The sequence below is a fragment of the Ambystoma mexicanum genome, chromosome 1p (assembly GCF_040938575.1).
Source record: "Ambystoma mexicanum isolate Mex_15411 chromosome 1p, UKY_AmexF1_1, whole genome shotgun sequence".
NCBI classification, from domain to species: domain Eukaryota; kingdom Metazoa; phylum Chordata; class Amphibia; order Caudata; family Ambystomatidae; genus Ambystoma; species Ambystoma mexicanum.
In genome coordinates this window covers 1,422,243,598-1,422,261,904 of record NC_090921.1, presented here as the reverse complement: position 1 = coordinate 1,422,261,904, position 18,307 = coordinate 1,422,243,598, and the positions used below count along the sequence as shown (strand labels likewise).

Here is an 18,307-nt window from a genome sequence, read left to right as displayed (position 1 = left end):
AGGCGCATTATGTCTCCATGTTGGCCATCGTCAGAATCTTTGACTCCTCACACTGGAAGTGATGCCACATAGGAGGGGATGGGACACCTCTTACCTCAGTTCCTTTTTTTGGGAACGTTCCTCTCTCTTGTGAGAAATATTTGTAGACTCTTCTCCAAAGCAGGTAACTTTTACCATGAGTTCGGCATCAGCAGAGCAGTGGGAGGAATTTAAGCAACAGATGTTTGTAATTTTTGCTAAAGCCTCAGTGCTGACAGCTCCGGCCTTGGCACTGGTGAGTGAGAGGCCAACCGCGCCCTTTCTTGCAGGCAGCAGTTCCAAGACAGGATCCTGTCACACTCTTCTCGGGTTGACCCATGCCCAAGTGAAAAATAGCAGTGCCACGTACTGTTCCGCTCCAGACACCGAAACAGAGCACCTGACCTCACCAACATTGGACCATGGGCTGGCATCAGAATATATTTCTGGTTCCAGGAAGCAAGTCATTGCCCACATGGAAAGCCTCTACAATGACAAAGATAAGCCAAAACCCTTCGGCTTGGAACTATCTTAGGAGGAACATGAGCCATTCACAGAGGAGCTTGATGGGGAGGATACTACCTTTGCTGAATTGGCAGCTGACATCAGGGACGCAAACAGGCTGAACACCTCATCAGACCTTGATTTTATATAAGCTTCAACGTATATTCCTCCTAAGGATTCGGCTTACAGAAACATGATTGCCTAGGGCTGGCTGCCTCTTGAAGAGCTATTTACCATTATGAACTAATTGACTTCCTACATTAGGCACTGACAAGGAAGGCATTACTTCCCTTTAATACAGCAGTTTTGGACCTGGTCAGCAGTCAGCCCCTCTTCCTCAATGGTGGATAAAATTGGTAAACAAATACAGGCCAGAGCATTCAGATCCAATCTTCTTGTCGGTGCACCCCACACTAGACAGTATTTTGTTAAAGGCAGCAATGACAGGGCTAAAGTCAAACACCTGTCCGTCTCTGCCCTCAGAGACAAACTAAAAAAACTGGGTACAGCGGACAAGTACATGTTTACTTCCAGAAAAGGCGGGTGATTAATCTCTCTTGTGCTTTGGCTGAATACTCTTACACCCTCTGAATATGGTTTCAGTGGCATCCCAAAATGTTCATGTAGGAGAACCTGCATGGGAAACCACCTCTTAAGAAGGGGGTTGCTTATCAGATGTTGCAGTGTGGTCTAGACACTGCAGATTGTGTAGCAAGATCCATGTGTGTAATATCCTTGGTGAAGCTGTACTCTTGTGTGAGATTGTCTAGTTTGCACAGGATGTCTAAGTGAAGCTCCTGGAAATGCTGTTTGAGGGTAACAACGTCTTTGGAGTAAAGTTGGGCCACTTCCTTGAAAAAATCAGTGTACCAAAGGGGATGGCCAAGTCATTAGGCCTTGCAGTTCCGTAAAGTTCAGGGGTTACAAAATCTTCTTCTGCTCTCTTTTGCCATGGATGAAATGTTCTCTTCTATACTTCCTTTGCACAAAGAGGAAGAGGTCATCTGTAGTCAAGCAAATATTCCAAAAAGCAATTCCCAAGACCAACAGAAGAAGAGGGGTACATAGGTGCCAGGCCATGTTTGCTTCCGTCCCATCAGCAAAACCTCTTTAGAAAGAGCCTCATTCATGACTCTCTGATAACGGGGAAGATTAAGCGAGTATCTAGATGAGCGGTTAAACAATACTTCAGATGCTTGGGCATGTCAAGTGTTGGCCCAAGTCTGTTTTTTCCATTTCTGCGCAAACCACCAGACTGCCTTCCTACTCCTAATTACTCAGAAACTTTGGATCACTTGCTATTGCAATAGATTGCTTCTCTATTGCAAAAAGCATCCATTGAAAGGATTCTGAGCACGTACAGGTTCAGGGAGTGTAATTCCTACTATTTTCTCATGCCTAAAATGAATGGGGACCAGCAGCCTATCCTACATCTCAAGCTGTAGAAGGAATGTCTACACAAGGATAGGTTCAGGATTGCCACCTTAGGCTAGTCCCTTCAGCCCTTGTGGTCCCATTACTGGTTAGTGTCCCTGGACGTCTAGGACGCCTACTTCCATGTACCTATTCATACCTATCACAGTAAGTACCTGTTCAAAGTGCTCTTATTTGGCCTGACTCTGCACCAAGGGTTTCACCAAGCTGTTGGAAGTGGTAGCTGCCTACATTGGACGGTTGAGGACTCACAACTTTGCTTACCTGGACAACTTGTTTATTCAAGCCAGTTCCATAGAGCTGATATGACACCATTAAAGACACACCTGCGAGCTTCCCTACAGCTTGGACTTCTCACTTAAATCAAGAATATCCAAACAGTACTCACCCACCGTGTTCAGTTTCAGTTTATTGATGCGGTCCTCATGTGCAGGGGCTCATTTGTTCCCTCGAAGGACAAGATATCGAATATTAAAAAAATGATCAGCATTTTCCATTGCCAACCCTTTGTTCTGGCCTCAGCCTTTCTGTGTTTACTCATGGTGTCTCATACTTTTCTGGTACCAGAGGTATGGCTACGCATGACGTCACTTCAGAGTTTGCTTCACTGTCAGTCCTTGCCAGCATTTCGGATCTTCTTCAGGGCTCAACCAGAGAATCGCAGGACATTCTATGGTGGGCCTAGAGAGACAGCATTTCGAAAGGGGAACTTTTTTGGCAAGCCTGGCCACAGATCACATTAGTCATAGATTCCTCGCTGATGAGCTGGAGTTCCCAGTTTATGGACCTCATGGTGAGCAGGCTTTGGTCCCTGGCAGAGACAAAGCTTTACATAAATATCCTTTGGCTGGGAATGATCAGTTTAGCCCTGGTCGCCTTCCTCCCTTCTTTCAGGAGGAGAATGGCTTTGAATCTGACAGACAATGGGCCTCATTACACGGAAGGCGGTAAGAGTTAACCCTTACCCCCTTACTACGAGGTCCCTTTGCGGATTGGTACTTTAACGCCTGCTTTATAGCAGGCGTTAAAAACCAACCCGCAAAGGGTCCAGGGTGCTAATTACGGTACCGCAATTTGCGGTACCATAATTAGCACCTTCCCTATTCCCATTATGCCCTATGAGGCAAAAATGGGAATGGGGAAGGGCAATGGGGGAAGGGGGAATTACCGCCCCGCCAACCTTGGAATAGGGCGGTAATTCCCCTTTCCTCCAAGGCGGTGCCGGTATTTTACCGGCATGGACCAAGGTGCTAATAGCACCTTGGTCCACCGCCTACCGTGTAATGAGGCCCAATATCTATCTATCTGAGGATATTTGTAAAGCACCTACATCTGAGGAAGGCATCTAAGGGCTAATACTAGGAAACAAATGTTCACCTGGTATGACTTTATTCGATCAGATGAGTTTTAAGTTTTTTGGTTAGACTTATTGAGTTGTTCTATACATCAGAGGTCTTCGGGGAGAGTGTTCCAGACCTTAGTTGCTTGACTTGGGTTGGGCCGAGCGTCCCATCACCCATGCCCAAATAAATAGAATACTGGCAGGGTGAGTGAAAAGGCAGATCGTAGGTGATGAGGTAGACAGTAAAACTGACATTTGTGTTAAAAATACTTTGGATTCATACCATGGAGGTCTTTAAATACAATAAGTGCCTTAAAAGTCATTCTTGCTGCAAGGGCCAATGCAGTGCAATTACTATGGTGGTTAGGCACTACCTGAACAGGCATGGAGGTGTGCAGTTACTTCCAATGTGCATGGAGGCTTTGCATCTGTGGTTCTAGGCACTGGGAACCACATCTCTCTGTCGGTGGCTCATTTCCACGGGCAGAGAATGTTGTAGAGGATACTCTGACCAGACAGGCATCAGTCTTCCTTGTGTGGGAGCCTTGCCAGTTCGGACTTAGATAAGATCTTGGACCTCTGAGGAACCTCTCAGGTCGACCGCTTAACCTGTAGTGCCAACAGGAAGAGTGAGAAATGTTGCACCAGTGAATGTCCAATACAATGGGCATTAGGTGGAGAACTAATGCTAGACCGGAACTTCCACTTGCTATATGCCTTTCCGCTGATTCCAGTCATCCCTACAGTTCTCAAGAGGTTGAGAAGGTTTGGGTCCACAATGATTTTAATAGCCACGTATTTTGACCCGGAGGAAGTGCTACCCAGACCTTCTTTAGTTAGTCACTTTTCCTCTTCGTTGGCTGCCAGCATTGGTAGACCTTCTTTCCACAGCAGACTGGGGTATTCTCCACCCATGCTTCAAACCTTTCAAACTTCCTGTTTGGTTACTCAAAGGGTATGGTACAGAGAGTGGGATCTATATGGCCACGTCCTTGATTTGTTTATGTCTGCCACAGAATCCATCTACAACTGCAGGTGGTGTAAATTATTAGAATAGTGCTGTTATTTAGAAATTGACCCCTTGGCTAGTTTCATAGTATCAATGCTGGAGTTCTTCATTTCATTGGCCAGGAAGGGACTTGAATGTGGCACAGTGAAAGGTTTCTTGGCAGTCATCTTCGTTTTTAAAGATAACTGAGCAGGGGTCCTACTTCCTTGTCTCAACAATGATACGGTTTTTGAAAGAACTTAGAAACATGTTTTCTCCACACCAATTTGTAGTACCTGTGCAGGATTTGAACTCGATTTTACCTTTTTTGACTCTGGGTCCATTTGAATATTTAAACTCATGTTCTTTAAGATTAATCACACTGAAGGTGGGCTTCTTGGTAGCCATCATTTCTGCCCAGAGCATAGGTGAACTGTAAGCATGCTGCAAACCTCCTTATCAGCGGTTTTGCTGAAGAAAAAGTGACCCTCAGAGTTAGAGGAAACGTTCTTCAAATAATAGTCTAGTATTATCAATTGTCTTAAAAAATAAGTTTGCTGATTTTTACCCCAGCCAAATCCTTCTAAATTCGAGCAGAGTTTTCACCATCTCAACCCCAGAATGGCCTCATGTTCCTATGTGGTCAGAACAAGAGAGTTAATGAAAGGTGACCAGCTCTTTACCTCCTATGGGGGATCTAGATTCAGTCATTTCAAAACACCTCTTGGTGGATAATTCTATGAATTTGAGAATGTTACCGGCTGACATGCAAACAGGTCTTGGCAGGTCTCATAGCACACTGAACTAGACTGTTAGTGGCCCCTTTGGCACTACAAAGGGTTGTGCCATCCTTAGACATCTGAAAGGTTGCAACTTCGTCTTCCTTACATACTTTTTGCTCAGCGCTATTGCTTTGATTCCTCTGCATGCCACGATTCTCACTTTGAGAAGGCAGTCTTACAAAATTCCTTGTGTAGTGACATTGGTTTGTGTTCACTGTCCTCTCATTGAATTTGAACTGTTTTGGTACTTTATCTAAGATGAAGAATCTGCGGGTGGATTCCATCCATCAGAAGAACCAATTACTTACCTTTGGTAATGTTCTTTCTAATGGATTCTCCTCCTGCTGATCCCACAAAGTTCTCCCAACCTACCCTACATAACAGAAGCTCCTGCTACTTCCCATTTGTGTTGCATGTTCCCTCTACTGCTGAGCATAGGGGGAACTAGTGGGACTTGGTTAGGTGGCTTGTCATCTCTAGATATAGGGAATGTGGCATCGCCTCTGGCCAATGGTCGAAGTGTACGTAAAGAAGCAGTGGAACTATGTTCCCTGCTGGCCTGCCCCGCATATCCACAAACTCCATTGCCATGCCCTTCAACGCGCAATCCAAACCCCCATAAATGCACCTGCTGTTTGAGAGAATGCTGAGTGCAGTGTATTTAGGTGCAAGTTTCAACTTCTTCCTACACTTTTATTTTAAAATGAGACCATACTAGAACAGTTTATTTTTAAAATGTACGTATAGGAACATTAAAACTTAAAAAGAATAAAGTAGAGGAGCACCGCTCCTCACTGCACCCGCCCACATCGACCACTGCTTCTGGCACTGAGGAGTCAAACATCTCAATGACAATTGCTATTTACCTACAACGCTCCCTCTTCTGGTGGAAACATTTCCAAAGTTCAGCGAAGGCAAGTAAGGTGTCCTTCATTGCCAATTTCAAACATAACCATATAATTACTTCACATTGTAGGTTTATCCATGCGAGAAATAATCAAAATAAAATCTGATAAACCACAGAGCAGGGCTCCAGATAAAGAGATAAGGAACATACATGCCCATCATACTCCATAAAACAAGATCAATGCACTCAACAAAGAAAAATAGGGAGCATCAAGTATACATGTGTCTTGATACAGTATGCCTTCAGCAGTGCCACAATGATGTGTTCAGACAAGCGGCATGAGCAACGGCTTGCACAAAGAGAACCTCTGCTGTAATGCAGCTGAATATGAGGATGGCTTATATGGTAAAACGTTTTGTCATTACAGAGATAACTGCTATAAAGAATGTTTGGATTGCAAGAAAATGTCTATTTTTTACAGCTAAAGCATATTTTTACATGCCTAATAATATACCATTCAAAATCCCCAATACCAGAAGACTTCGAAAACTCTTATAGCCACCAGGCGGTGCAGTGGGGCTCTGTGTCAGATCTGCCTAGCCCTGTTGTGTGCCCAGACGTGACTTTGGGGTCAGTATGTAAGGAGCCGATGTGCTCAGTTCCTTTTTTCTGGTGGTCATTACACTGCAAGAACTTCATTTACCCTTGCTACATTGCCTCCATCATTTGTAACCCTCTGAAGGCCTCAGGCTTCAAGCCCTACTTGGAATGCAGGAGCCTGATTCTTATGTTGGGCCCTAACAAGGTATACATCTCCTGCCTCAGGGAGGACCACAACAAGGAGGACAGCAACTCCTGCTAGTCTGTGCACTCTTAGGCCAGTAGGGCTAATTCCGCAAAGCTCTTCACCTACTACTACACAGGTGCAAAGAGGATGCTTTCCAAGTCCCTGTGTGTGAAGTCGAGAAAAGGCAAAGTGGAAGAGCCTCTGTAGGAACATTCTTCAGCCTAAACGGACACAAAGAAAAAAAAGCATAGGAAGAGGTCCCACTCCCCCAGCATCTTCTCTAGACACCTATCTTCTTCCTTCCCCCAAAGCAGAGGCCACAGGGATAACTCTGAGGACTTATTTTGCAGGTAACGTTTCCCACAAAGTCATGTGCACCAGAGTATTGGAAGAAGTTCAGGCAGCCAATGCTTTACACTATAGCCAAGGCCCCAGTGCCAGTGAGATCAGCCCTGGTAGCTTCAGCCACTGTGGCAGCCACAGGACACCATGTTCTTGATGTAAACAGCAGAGGTTCCTCTTTGGACCACAATCACATGTCTTCTGGCTCAGTTCCAGCTCCAATGGTGGACACCACTCCGCCTTGACACTGTGGAGCTCCGTTGCCACCACTCAGTGCTGTCATGGGCGCTCCTTGCAGGAGTGTGCCCCAATCTGGAGGAGGAAGTTACTATTGAAGATGTCTGAGATATTTCATGAAGAAGGAAATACTTTCCCTTTTAAGTTGGCACCCTGTTACATTGATGGAGCTAAGGATGTCAATGTGGTGTTCTATGGCAAAGCGTATCTGGATGGTTTGGTGGATCTGGTCACATATCTGCAGGAGCCCTTTCATGTAGATACATCCTCAGAGCTGGACATTCTTCCTGTACCAGTCCCTTGTAGGCCTCATGGTTCTTTTAAAAAGAATATAGCAAAAGTGATGGTGACTCTGGGATTGTCTGCTCCCACTGGGTCCAAGGTCCAACACGACCTTACAGACCTCTAGGATGAGGGTCTTCAATGGGAGACCCTGTTACCATTGAACCTGATAATGTCTTAGCTGCTTGTGAGAATCCAGCTTCGATCCCTAAGGTGGACCGGGACCTTGCCAAGAAGGATTGCCTTGCCCTCTCAGATCCATGCTTCCTTTGCACACATCTGTTGCTGGAGAGTTTGGTGGAGCAGGCCGATACTCCAGGTTTAAAGTACACACTTTTTCCCTCCTTGCCTCCAGACCCGGAGAGAAAGAAGTTGGATTCTATAGGCTACAAGATCTTTGCAGTGGGTAGTCTAGCTTTGAGGACTGTCAGTGCCACTTGGCCCCTAGCCAATTACACATTTGGTCTATGGAGTGTGATCTCGGGTGAGGCAGAGAACCTGCCAACAGAAGAGATGAATGAAGGTTTTAACTCTATAAGAGTAATGAATGGAGAGTTGGCACTCCAGTTGTTGCACTTGGGCCTGGCTGATTTTGTGGCTCATGCAATGGGCACCTGGTCCCTCCTGAGGAGATACTCATTAGTGAGGACCTCAGGTGTTGCACCTGATGTCCAGTCAATGCTTTTGGATATGCCCTTTAATGAGAATAAGCTGTTTAGGGTGAAGGATGACAAATCCCTAAAGAAATTACAAGCCTCCAATGCCACAGCAACATGTCTAGGCCTTTCTGCAGAATAGCCATCTACATATGTTATAAAGGGTTTTTCTTTTTTGCCTTTCACCTCCTTTGCCCACTATGGCAAGAGCCAGGTGCCTCCAGGCAAGTAGCAGCAGCCCCGTCCTCCAAGCCAAGTTAGAGACATAGGGGCCAACAGAGGAGGTTTTGCTTCCTCTGTTGGTCCAGCATCAACCATTAATGCTAAACCACTGTGAACTGGACTTTGTCCATTTTACTCCGGTGGAAGGAAGGCTCTCCCTGTTTATCAAGGTGTGGCAACACTAAACTACTATCCATTGGGACTAACATGTCGTGGCGCAGTGTTAAAGCTGCCCTTTTCTTCAAAGATCACCCGACCACCCAGCTTCTGGACCTTTGCTGTCTCTGGATGCTCCCCTGTCGTAAGAGGTCTGTCTGCTTTTATAGCAGGAGTCATAGAATTGGTACCCCTTGAGAGCGAGGGAATGTCTGGCACTTCCTTTAATTTCCGTTCCCATAGAATGACGGGGCACTGCACAGTCATGGATGAAGTTCTTGAACTTGTACCTAAACCTATTATTGGTTGATCTGGCAACTTTTCACAACTTTTCAAGGCCTATTTGCGACTCGGTTGTCCGCAGACAGCGCAACTGTCCGTGGACAGTTCCTCTAAAGGGACCCACCCATTACTTTTCCTTGTTCTCAATCAGGCTATCCACGAAAGAGCATCAAGAGTGACACCTGCTTTGCAGACCACCTTGGAAAATGTCTATCATGCATCTGCTATGGCCATTCCTCTTCCCCAGCCACCACCACCATCTGGAGGGCCTGGACAGGGAAACAGGCGCGGACAAACAGATGAGGATCAAGAGAAAGATGAAGATGAGGTAGTGAAAGTCCCTATATCCAGCAACCGGAGTAAGACCTGGGTGTTTTTTTTCTTCACTGCAGTTGGGTATGTACCAAAGGCTTGGGCAGGCAAGTTAAGATGCACTGAGTGCCGGCACTCAGTCACGGAAACCTGGGCTGTGCTCCTACGGGACCACCTCCATGTGGCGCCACATCAAATCCAACTGCCTAGTTGCTCTGAGAAAGGTGGTACCTTTTCTCAGGGAGAAATAGGTGGACACCTTGCACCCCATCATCCTCAACCACTCCTGTTACCACAAAGGATACTCCTTTGGGGCAGAGGCTCCCATCGGCTGCCTCACAGGCCATATAGAAAGCTGTTGATCCTTACCTTTGGGGGTCACAGTGCTATGTTTGTACTGCGAAGCACTGATCTGTGGTGGGAGCTGTTTCATAGTGCTTTCGAGGCCACATTCAAGGAGCATGAGAAACACAGCCACCTGCCTTAAATTTAATGCCCGCCCAACATCTTCCTCTGTTCACCTTGCCCACAGTCTCTGTGGTTGGTGCTCCTTCCCTCCCACACCTTACCTTGCCTCTCCTAAGAAAACACAAAAAAAGCCACAAAAAAAATACAAAATGGTTCCTTTAGGAGCTACCTCTGACAGTTAAAAGATAGAACAGAAAAAAGAAATCACAGGCCCCTTTGCAGCCTGCATAGTCTGCAGACAGCACGATAGTCCATGGACATTGGACACATTTCAAGCGCGGGGTGGAGAAATGGAAATCATTTTAATTATTTTTGGTGCAAAAATGGTGGCTCTTAAAAGAAACTTTTTAATGTCATTTTTACCTTTAAATATTTTTTTGATTGTTTTGTTTTATATACTAATCTAACAAAGATTCATTATTTTTTGCAACTTTCATTAAACATGCTTCTAGTTTTTTTGTCTGTTTTTCCTTTTTATTTAATGCAATATCTAACGAATACTTGAATCCATACTTTGTGTTCACAAAAACTGCTTCAATGCATTTTGAACGTTTTCCAGAACAATCTGATTTCCCACATCAGTTAGATGCACTCCATCTCTTTGAGAAATGTTGACAATGTCAAAATTGATGTTTTCATTATGAAAAGATGTCATGCCAACAGCTCCCAAAAAAGCACATGCAACTTTACTCACATTGCACATTGCTTTTTCCATTTGAGGACAAAATAAATTCGAACGCATTCATGTTAGTCTCTGAACAATCTGAGAAAAACATTTTTTTTTATTTGCAAACATTTCCATCAACTTTCCAAATGTATCCATCATTTATTTAATTTTAATTTTATTTATAATGTGCTTAATACCAACAAGTAGTTTCTAAGCACGGGTTCGGGATTCAAACCTGTGTTGCACAGCATTGTCTTGGTTCCGAGACAAACACGCTGCCCTGAGCTATCCTCCCTGCAATGAAATTCTGGTAATGCAGCCCAACCTGTTCCCTCCACAATGAACAACAAAAATATCTGGATGTTTCAAGTTAACCATAGTCTTACAAAACAGGAGGAATTCCGCCCACTTTATTTCTTGCACTCCATACCATGACACTTCAAATTCAGCCAATCCACAGTGCTCACAATAGACCAGGGCCCACCAGAGCAAAATGTAGGCAGGCCGGGCCCCCCAAAAAATGCCAAATGGATAGTAAGTTCTTATAACTATCAACTATCGTGCACTGTCACCGTGCTCCCATTATAGTGTCTGGGCTCCCCCACCTGCTCCCACCAAAGTCCCTGGGCTCCCCTCTCTCTGATTCCACCACTATCACATGGCTCCCCCTCCCCAGCCTGTCCCCACCACAGTCCCTGGTCTCTCCCTCCTTGTTCTCCAAACAGTCCCAAGGCCGGTGGTGGCTGGTCAATTTATTAAGTGGAGGTGCATAAATATTTCCCCGATATGCCATAGTGACCGAGCGTAGCGAGGGAGCCTGAACCAATCAGGGGGATTCAGGGAGGGTATCCCCCACCAGTTTTTTTTTTAAATAATGGGTTAAAATGGTGCTTTGTACAGCACACTTTAAAAAATTGGGTAAAAATTCAAACAGTTTGTAATTGGCACGTGGGGGGGGGTACAGGGGGAAGGCATGGTATTCTTTTACTGGACATCGGTAACAGCTGCTGTATTTCTCTGTGATCCATTTATGTTATAATAACTGAGAATGCCACTAACATGCAGAATGCTAAGAAACAAATCCCAATATTACTAGAATTTAGAGGCTGAATGGAATGTTGCAGTATGTCACAAGTGCGCAGGGTATGATGACCATTTTACCCAAAGAGAACAGTATTAAATATACTTTTAAACAGCCACAGCTATTTACCATGGTTTGGAATATCAAGAATCCGATGAAAACCGAGTATTATTGTAGCTCTTTAAATTCAAACATCAACACACAGTTGTATTGTTAGAGCAGCAAATCTATGTTTTTCAAGTTTCTAAAGTGGGGATTGGGTCCATATCCAGGCATCACTGTTTTTCTACAATGTGTGATCCTTGGAAGATGATTTTACTTCAATGGGAAGTATCGCCAAACTTGGGATTAAAAATATAAGTTTTGTGTTAAGGGTCAGAGAGTTGTGGTGGGAAGGCAGGATGCCAGTAATGAGTTTTGTGTTTTGGAAGGTGGGCAGGCAGGATTCAATGTATGGGCCTTGTGTTGTGGGGAGCTGTATATAGAACCTATTTCCATAAAATTATCATCCCTAACGAAGTTAATACTGATATCAGTGGCATGATCACACACACACACACACACACACACACACACACACACACACATTGCTGTCATCGTTGAGTGGTTTAAATCCACAAAATTTGGGCACAAGCTGAAGATGTTGATATGAAAATGTCTACTGAGAAACACACAATTAGCTTCTCTTATACCAGGTAAAACCAAAAGCCTCAAGGTAATGTTGACCCTGTCTACATGGCGCATAATATTCTTTCCTATTTTACACCCCTGTTGCCATGATTTTGTTTGGTTATTTTTTTTAGTCTGGATTCAAGACTCTATATTCTAGACAAAATAAAAGTGTTTTCATCCTTTCGGACTGTGGGTGTGAGACCTCCTGGACATGAGGCTGTGGCCCCACGGGGCATCGCGCCCCACAGTTTGAATACTGCTGCAACAGACCTTCAGCCAATGGATACAAGAGTACCCTAAAATACATACATTCTGCCTCCTCAAAGACATAGCCATAGTCGTCTTCAGTTCTCTCCCCAAACAAAACTCCTGCTACCCTCACTTCCTGTACACCACACATAGGAAACCTGATATGCTGATCCCCCAGTGTCTGTAGAAGCAAGGGCTACAAATCTTTTCCATCTGCTTTTATTTTATTTTACAAACAAATTGCAGACAGAGCTCCTATAAATGCACTTATGCATTTCTTAACTTTCATGAAACTACTCATAAAAAGAAACATTTTTAAAACGGTCAGCATTTTCCCTGTCATCTCAGTTCAATAATTCAGATGTACGCTTGAGCTCTGAGAGTACATATCTCCTGTAATCACAGCCATCGGCATCAGAAACTACTGTCAAACTCTCCAACATTTCTATTTCCAGGTTCAACAACATCTGCATCAAACAATACATAGTGCAGGCATGCTTATATTTTTTAAAGTATTTTCTGCAACTATTTTACAAATATATATATAGAGGGTTCCTGCTACTTACCCAGTAATACAATTCTCAATAAGCATATTCTCTTTTTTAACCACTCCAGCAAACTCCATGCAAAAATCTTTTTAGAAGCAATTTGATGCAAGTGAAATAAATCATATGTCCATTTATAGCAGCACTGTGTGTAACCTTTTTTGTATCAGAAGGAAAAAGCAGATGCAAAACATTTGTAGAACCGTTTTTAAGTAGCAATATGTGTGTGCAAGTTTAATATGTTGGCAGCACATGCATACCTGCCGACATGATCCATTCCAATTTGTAGGTGCTTATCAAGTCTTCATTTTTTTCTTTGCATTCTCTGACTTGTAATTTCACTTCTTCCATTATAAAACTCAGACTACTAATCCCACATTGCAAAGAAAAAAAACAGGTCTGGAATGGAATATTCAAAAATGTGACATTTATATCTAATGAAAAATATACAATTCTGTGCGTTTAAAAATGTTTCCTTTTAGGAGCATTTTCATGAATGTTTAAAAAAAGCATATGTGCATTTATAGCAGCACTGTGTGTAACTTTTTCCTAAAAGAAAGAAAAAGCAGATGCAAAACATGTCTACAACATTTGTAAGTGGCATTTGGTATGTGGATACATGCATACTTGCTAACATGACCTATTCCAATCTCTAGGTGCTTATCCAGTCCTGTTTTTTTCCTGCAATCTGGAATTTATAGTCCAGGTTTTATAACGGGAAAGTGCAAGAGCGCAAACAAACATACTCGGACTACATAAGCACCTACAGATTGGAATGGATTATGTTGGCAAGTATGCATGTACTGCCAACGTATTAAATGTACACAAACCAAGTTCTACACATCTTTTCCATCTGCTTTTATTTTCTTTTACAAGCAAATTCTACACAGAGCTCCTGTAAATGCACTTATGCATTTCTTAACTTTCATGGAAATACTCCTAAAAAGAAACTTTTTTAAAAGGTCAGCATTTTCCATTTTTCATTCAATATAAATGTCACACTTTACAACCTCACTCATTACATTCTTTACACTGCCATCATTCGTCATCTGCTCACACCTATCTGTATAGTGCCAAAGTATCTATATAGAACACGTCACCTTACATATAAAGCACTCTTCTTTCCCAATCTGTATTATAACACACCAAACACTGCTGCAACAACAATCCCCCATTTCATTACCACTAGGCCACTGTTTCCCTATTCTTTAAAAACACTGCAACAGAATACAAATATATTACACCACAAACAGACTACTTCCTCTATTAAAACTAGCAGCACAAAAATAACTTAGATATGCACTTTTTCCCCACACCCATGTTTGCCCTGTTCCTTCCAAGGTCCAAAACACAACTACCTACATTCCAATTCTTCAAGAAACATAGTTAACGCACTCTAGTACATCATCTATAACACAACTTTATGAACTCTTTTTCCCAAGAACTCATCCTACCTTCATAAATAACAACCTGACTTGCTAACATTATTTCACCATGACCACATATACCCACTAACTTTCTTTTACAATTACAGGAAAGAAGAAGATTGCCGAAACCAGCTGCCAAACAAAGAATACCCTTTACATCCTACAAAGTAAGTACATTAATGTAGCATATATACTTCTGTAATTGTAACAATATACTTCTACTATATATTAGCCCAGAGTATTCTTTTCCAATCAACATTTATTTCACTCTAACTCATTATATTGCACCTTTCAAACTCTTTCTATTCCCATCTGAACACCACCATTACACCCACTGTTTTCCTCAAAACATCACAATGTTTCTAATTATTCAATCACACCACCACTCTCCACCTCACTACCCCAAACCCATCACACCTCTAAAGACTGTTACTCTTCCAACCTTCCCAACCACACCTAATATGCCACTTCACAATAAAACAGCTCTCTATTCATTTCTACAATCACACAGGCATATACATTTCACAACTTTCAAACCAAAACTTTATTTTTTCCCAACAGACACAACAAAATGCCTACTAAAAAGCAACTCCGCAGAAAAGAAAGAGAAGTAGAGCAGATAAGAATAAAAGCAAGCCATATAGTCATCCAACTCTAAAACAATTTATAGAAAACATTAAAACTAAAAAGCTGGTAACCTCACTCAACAAAACGAAACCAGCCGCAACTAAAAAAGTTAACGCCCCTCTTACAGAAACTAAAAGTAAAAATAAATGTACAAAGAAAAGCAGACCTACTAATGAACTGATTGCCCCAGACGTGACATCATTTCCAACCAGCCAGCCAGGTGGCGAGGGCAGGAGCCCCCACCAACCCGAACCGGAGGATCTTCTTAGGAGAAGCATCGGACTTGATCCACACAGAGGATTAATCAGCACCTACTGCCACGAGCAGTTAGTGGCGATCGATGCCCCTTTCATTTTTCAACCCATGCCACTAATTTCACACAACATGTACACTCTTACCCCATCCTGTCTGCAGCCCCATTTCACCCACCTGCAGTCCGGGTCCTTGTGCAAGCATCAGTGCTCACAATGATTTCAGAAACAAAATGTCGGGCGTGATGCAGTGCCACAACGAGGCTGGCGTCCTCTAGGTTGCTAAGTAACCATTTGTCAACATCCATCCGCCGGCAGGCGGAAGAGGCAGCCTACCTTCCAAAGTCCATCTAAGGCCCTGTTTGCCCCTGTTCACTCTGGGAGCCCTCTCCTCTGTAACTGGACTCGATCCTTCCTACGAAATTCTACAGAATCTCCAGTCTCCTCGAGCTCTCTGGAAACTATCATGAGCAGAACATGTGTGTGAGTACAAACATTCACCAGCATTAACACCATACTTATTGTCTACTTATACTATCTGCATAAGAGTACTATTGCTAAGATTAGCAACGTATGTCCAAGACGGCACTTTGAAACTAACGGCACATACCCACTGCTCCGGATCCAAATGACCATAAATTAAACACCTCCTAACTGGCCTATGGTGTACCTTTTACGTTAACTCTACAGCTCACCTGGGCTGCATTAAACACGCAGCAGGAACCTTTTTTTTTAAGATGACCTATCTAACTGTATGAACCTTCCCAGTACCAGTTATCACTACTAAGCTAAGCTAACCCACTCTGCCTATGTGCTCAAATGTATGACTCACTAGTTGTTCCGCTTTTATAGCCAAATGCACAATGTCTGGTTAACCCTATTTATGTTGACCAAGGCCTAGGTTGGACTAGCCTATTCCAAACTAGCATAAAACGAATATGCATGGTTATATGTTACATACTAGAATTAGCTCTGAACTCGCCTATTTCTGATCTAAAACTTATACCAGTCTAGCCTATTCAGAAGATTAATGATGCCAATGTTACCAATGTACTTGCCCTGCTTATGCTGGACCTGATTTCTCTGCCTATTAATGATTTTAATGGCACTAATGCTACCAATGCTACCACTGCATTTGCCCTGTTTATGTTGAATCTAGATGTTGAACGTAGATTTGAACCTAATGACTTTGCTGTACAACTACACTACCTATGCCAGACTAGCCGTCTTAAAATGTGTACTTGCCCTGTTTTATGATAAGACTTGGCTACTTAGATTCTCACTTATCTTACATATGTTAGACTAGCCTACTTAAAAACTGCAACTTCTATACCCATGTCAGTCTAGCCTATTTCAAGTTACTACTGCCCTATTAGGTCAGACTAGCATACCCTGTTAAACACTGAGCGACCAGTCCCCAAGACTCTACTCTACTGCCACACCTAAACTATCCACTCCTAACTAAAAACGACACTCGCTAGAAAGACTCTGGTGTCCTTTCTGCTGCTGCTCACTTTACCAACAATTTACCTAACCATGTCCCAAACATGTACCCTGTCCTACATCTGACAGAAACACTAGGCCTCGAGCTATACTCTCCAACCTCTATGAGCCTAGAACTAATAATGACAATCACCTTAAGCCCTGCTCCAGTTACAAAAATAACTCCCTGTATCTTGAGCAAGCCCCTATTCCAACGACATCATCATGTGCTAAATTCAACCAACATACTCTAGCCTCTACGGAACAACCTAACATAACCACAGTATCTGGAGCACTGATTAATGCCAGATATGTAGTGGCTCATGCCACAGAAATAGCCGATGTCCTAACCTCTGATGACCTGGACTTCCTAGCTGTTACGGAAACCTGGCTGCATGAGGCAACGGGCCCAGCCCTCACACTAGCTATACCTGATAATTATCAATTAATCAGAATGGATAGACTTAATGCCAGAGGAGGTGGCTTGGCCATTATAGCTAAATCCAACCTCGCCCTAAGACTTTCAACTCCACCCCCACTAAAATCATGTGAACTACTAACTGCCAAACTGCCCATATCCCACTGCCGTACCTTAACTATCTACCTAATATACAGGCCACCAGGACCCATCAGCACTTTCGAAGAGGACCTATCCAGCCTCCTAGCAAATAATGCTAAAGACTCCTGTCAAATACCTATTCTGGGTGACTTTAACCTAGGATTCAATGATCCAGAGGACAAACAAGCTCATGCAATAGCAACAATGCTCGCTGAACATGGCCTATCCCAAAAAGTCCTCTCTCCAACTCATGACAAAGGAAGGACCTTCAACTGGGTAGCCACCTTGAACTGTCCCACCGCCATTACTAAAATTACCCCCCAACCATGGACTGACCACCATCTAATTCACTTCGCCCTAACTTTAGACAAACAAATAGCCAAAGATAAAACTATGGCACCTCCTCTCCCCACTAGATCGAGAAAAAATAATTACACCTAACAAACTTTTACCACTCCTCCTTCCTGCTTTTAATGCTCTCTCAAGTAACTCAGATCCTGATCTACTTATGGATCTCTACAACAAGATTATAACCAAGGCCCTTGACACCATTGCGCCTCTTAAACTACGCAAGAGTGCACAGCAGGCACACCTCAACGCTTCGTTTACCCCCCACCTTAAAGAACTGAGAATGCAAATAAGAAAACTATAAACTCTATGGCGACACTCCCAGACAGATGAAAACAAATTGCAACTAAAACACCTGGCTATCAACTACAAAAAAAAAATTATCTGCACGAAAAAAGATCTCTTCAACGAAAGAATCTCAAAGGCCAGCTCCAACACTAAGGACCTGTTCGTGATCCTTCGGGAATTAGAATCACCCATTCCTCCACCTGTTAACTTACCCAAAGACAAACAATGGTGCACCAGCATCCAGAACGCCTTAGCCAACAAAATAACAACTTTGCAAATTAAAATTGCCAAAAAAAAGATTCCTTGCTCTCTACCGAGACACCAACTACAGGCCCTACGAACGACACGCCTGGTCCAGCACCATTTAAATTCACCAAAATATCTATTGCACAAACTGAAAAAATGATCCCTTCCATACATCCTTCTAAATGTAAAGGTGACAATTGCCCTGC

At 43.2% G+C, this 18,307-nt stretch overlaps 1 protein-coding gene across 1 annotated transcript in view; it reads left to right on the top strand.

Annotated features, from left to right (window-relative positions):
• Positions 1 to 18,307, top strand: part of LOC138558352 (serine/arginine repetitive matrix protein 2-like) — a 321,979-nt gene that overhangs the window by 269,088 nt on the left and 34,584 nt on the right. The window contains exon 7 of the mRNA XM_069642669.1: positions 14,408 to 14,467. Within this exon, the coding sequence (XP_069498770.1) occupies positions 14,408 to 14,467 (60 nt within the window). The remainder of the gene's footprint in view (positions 1 to 14,407; positions 14,468 to 18,307) is intronic.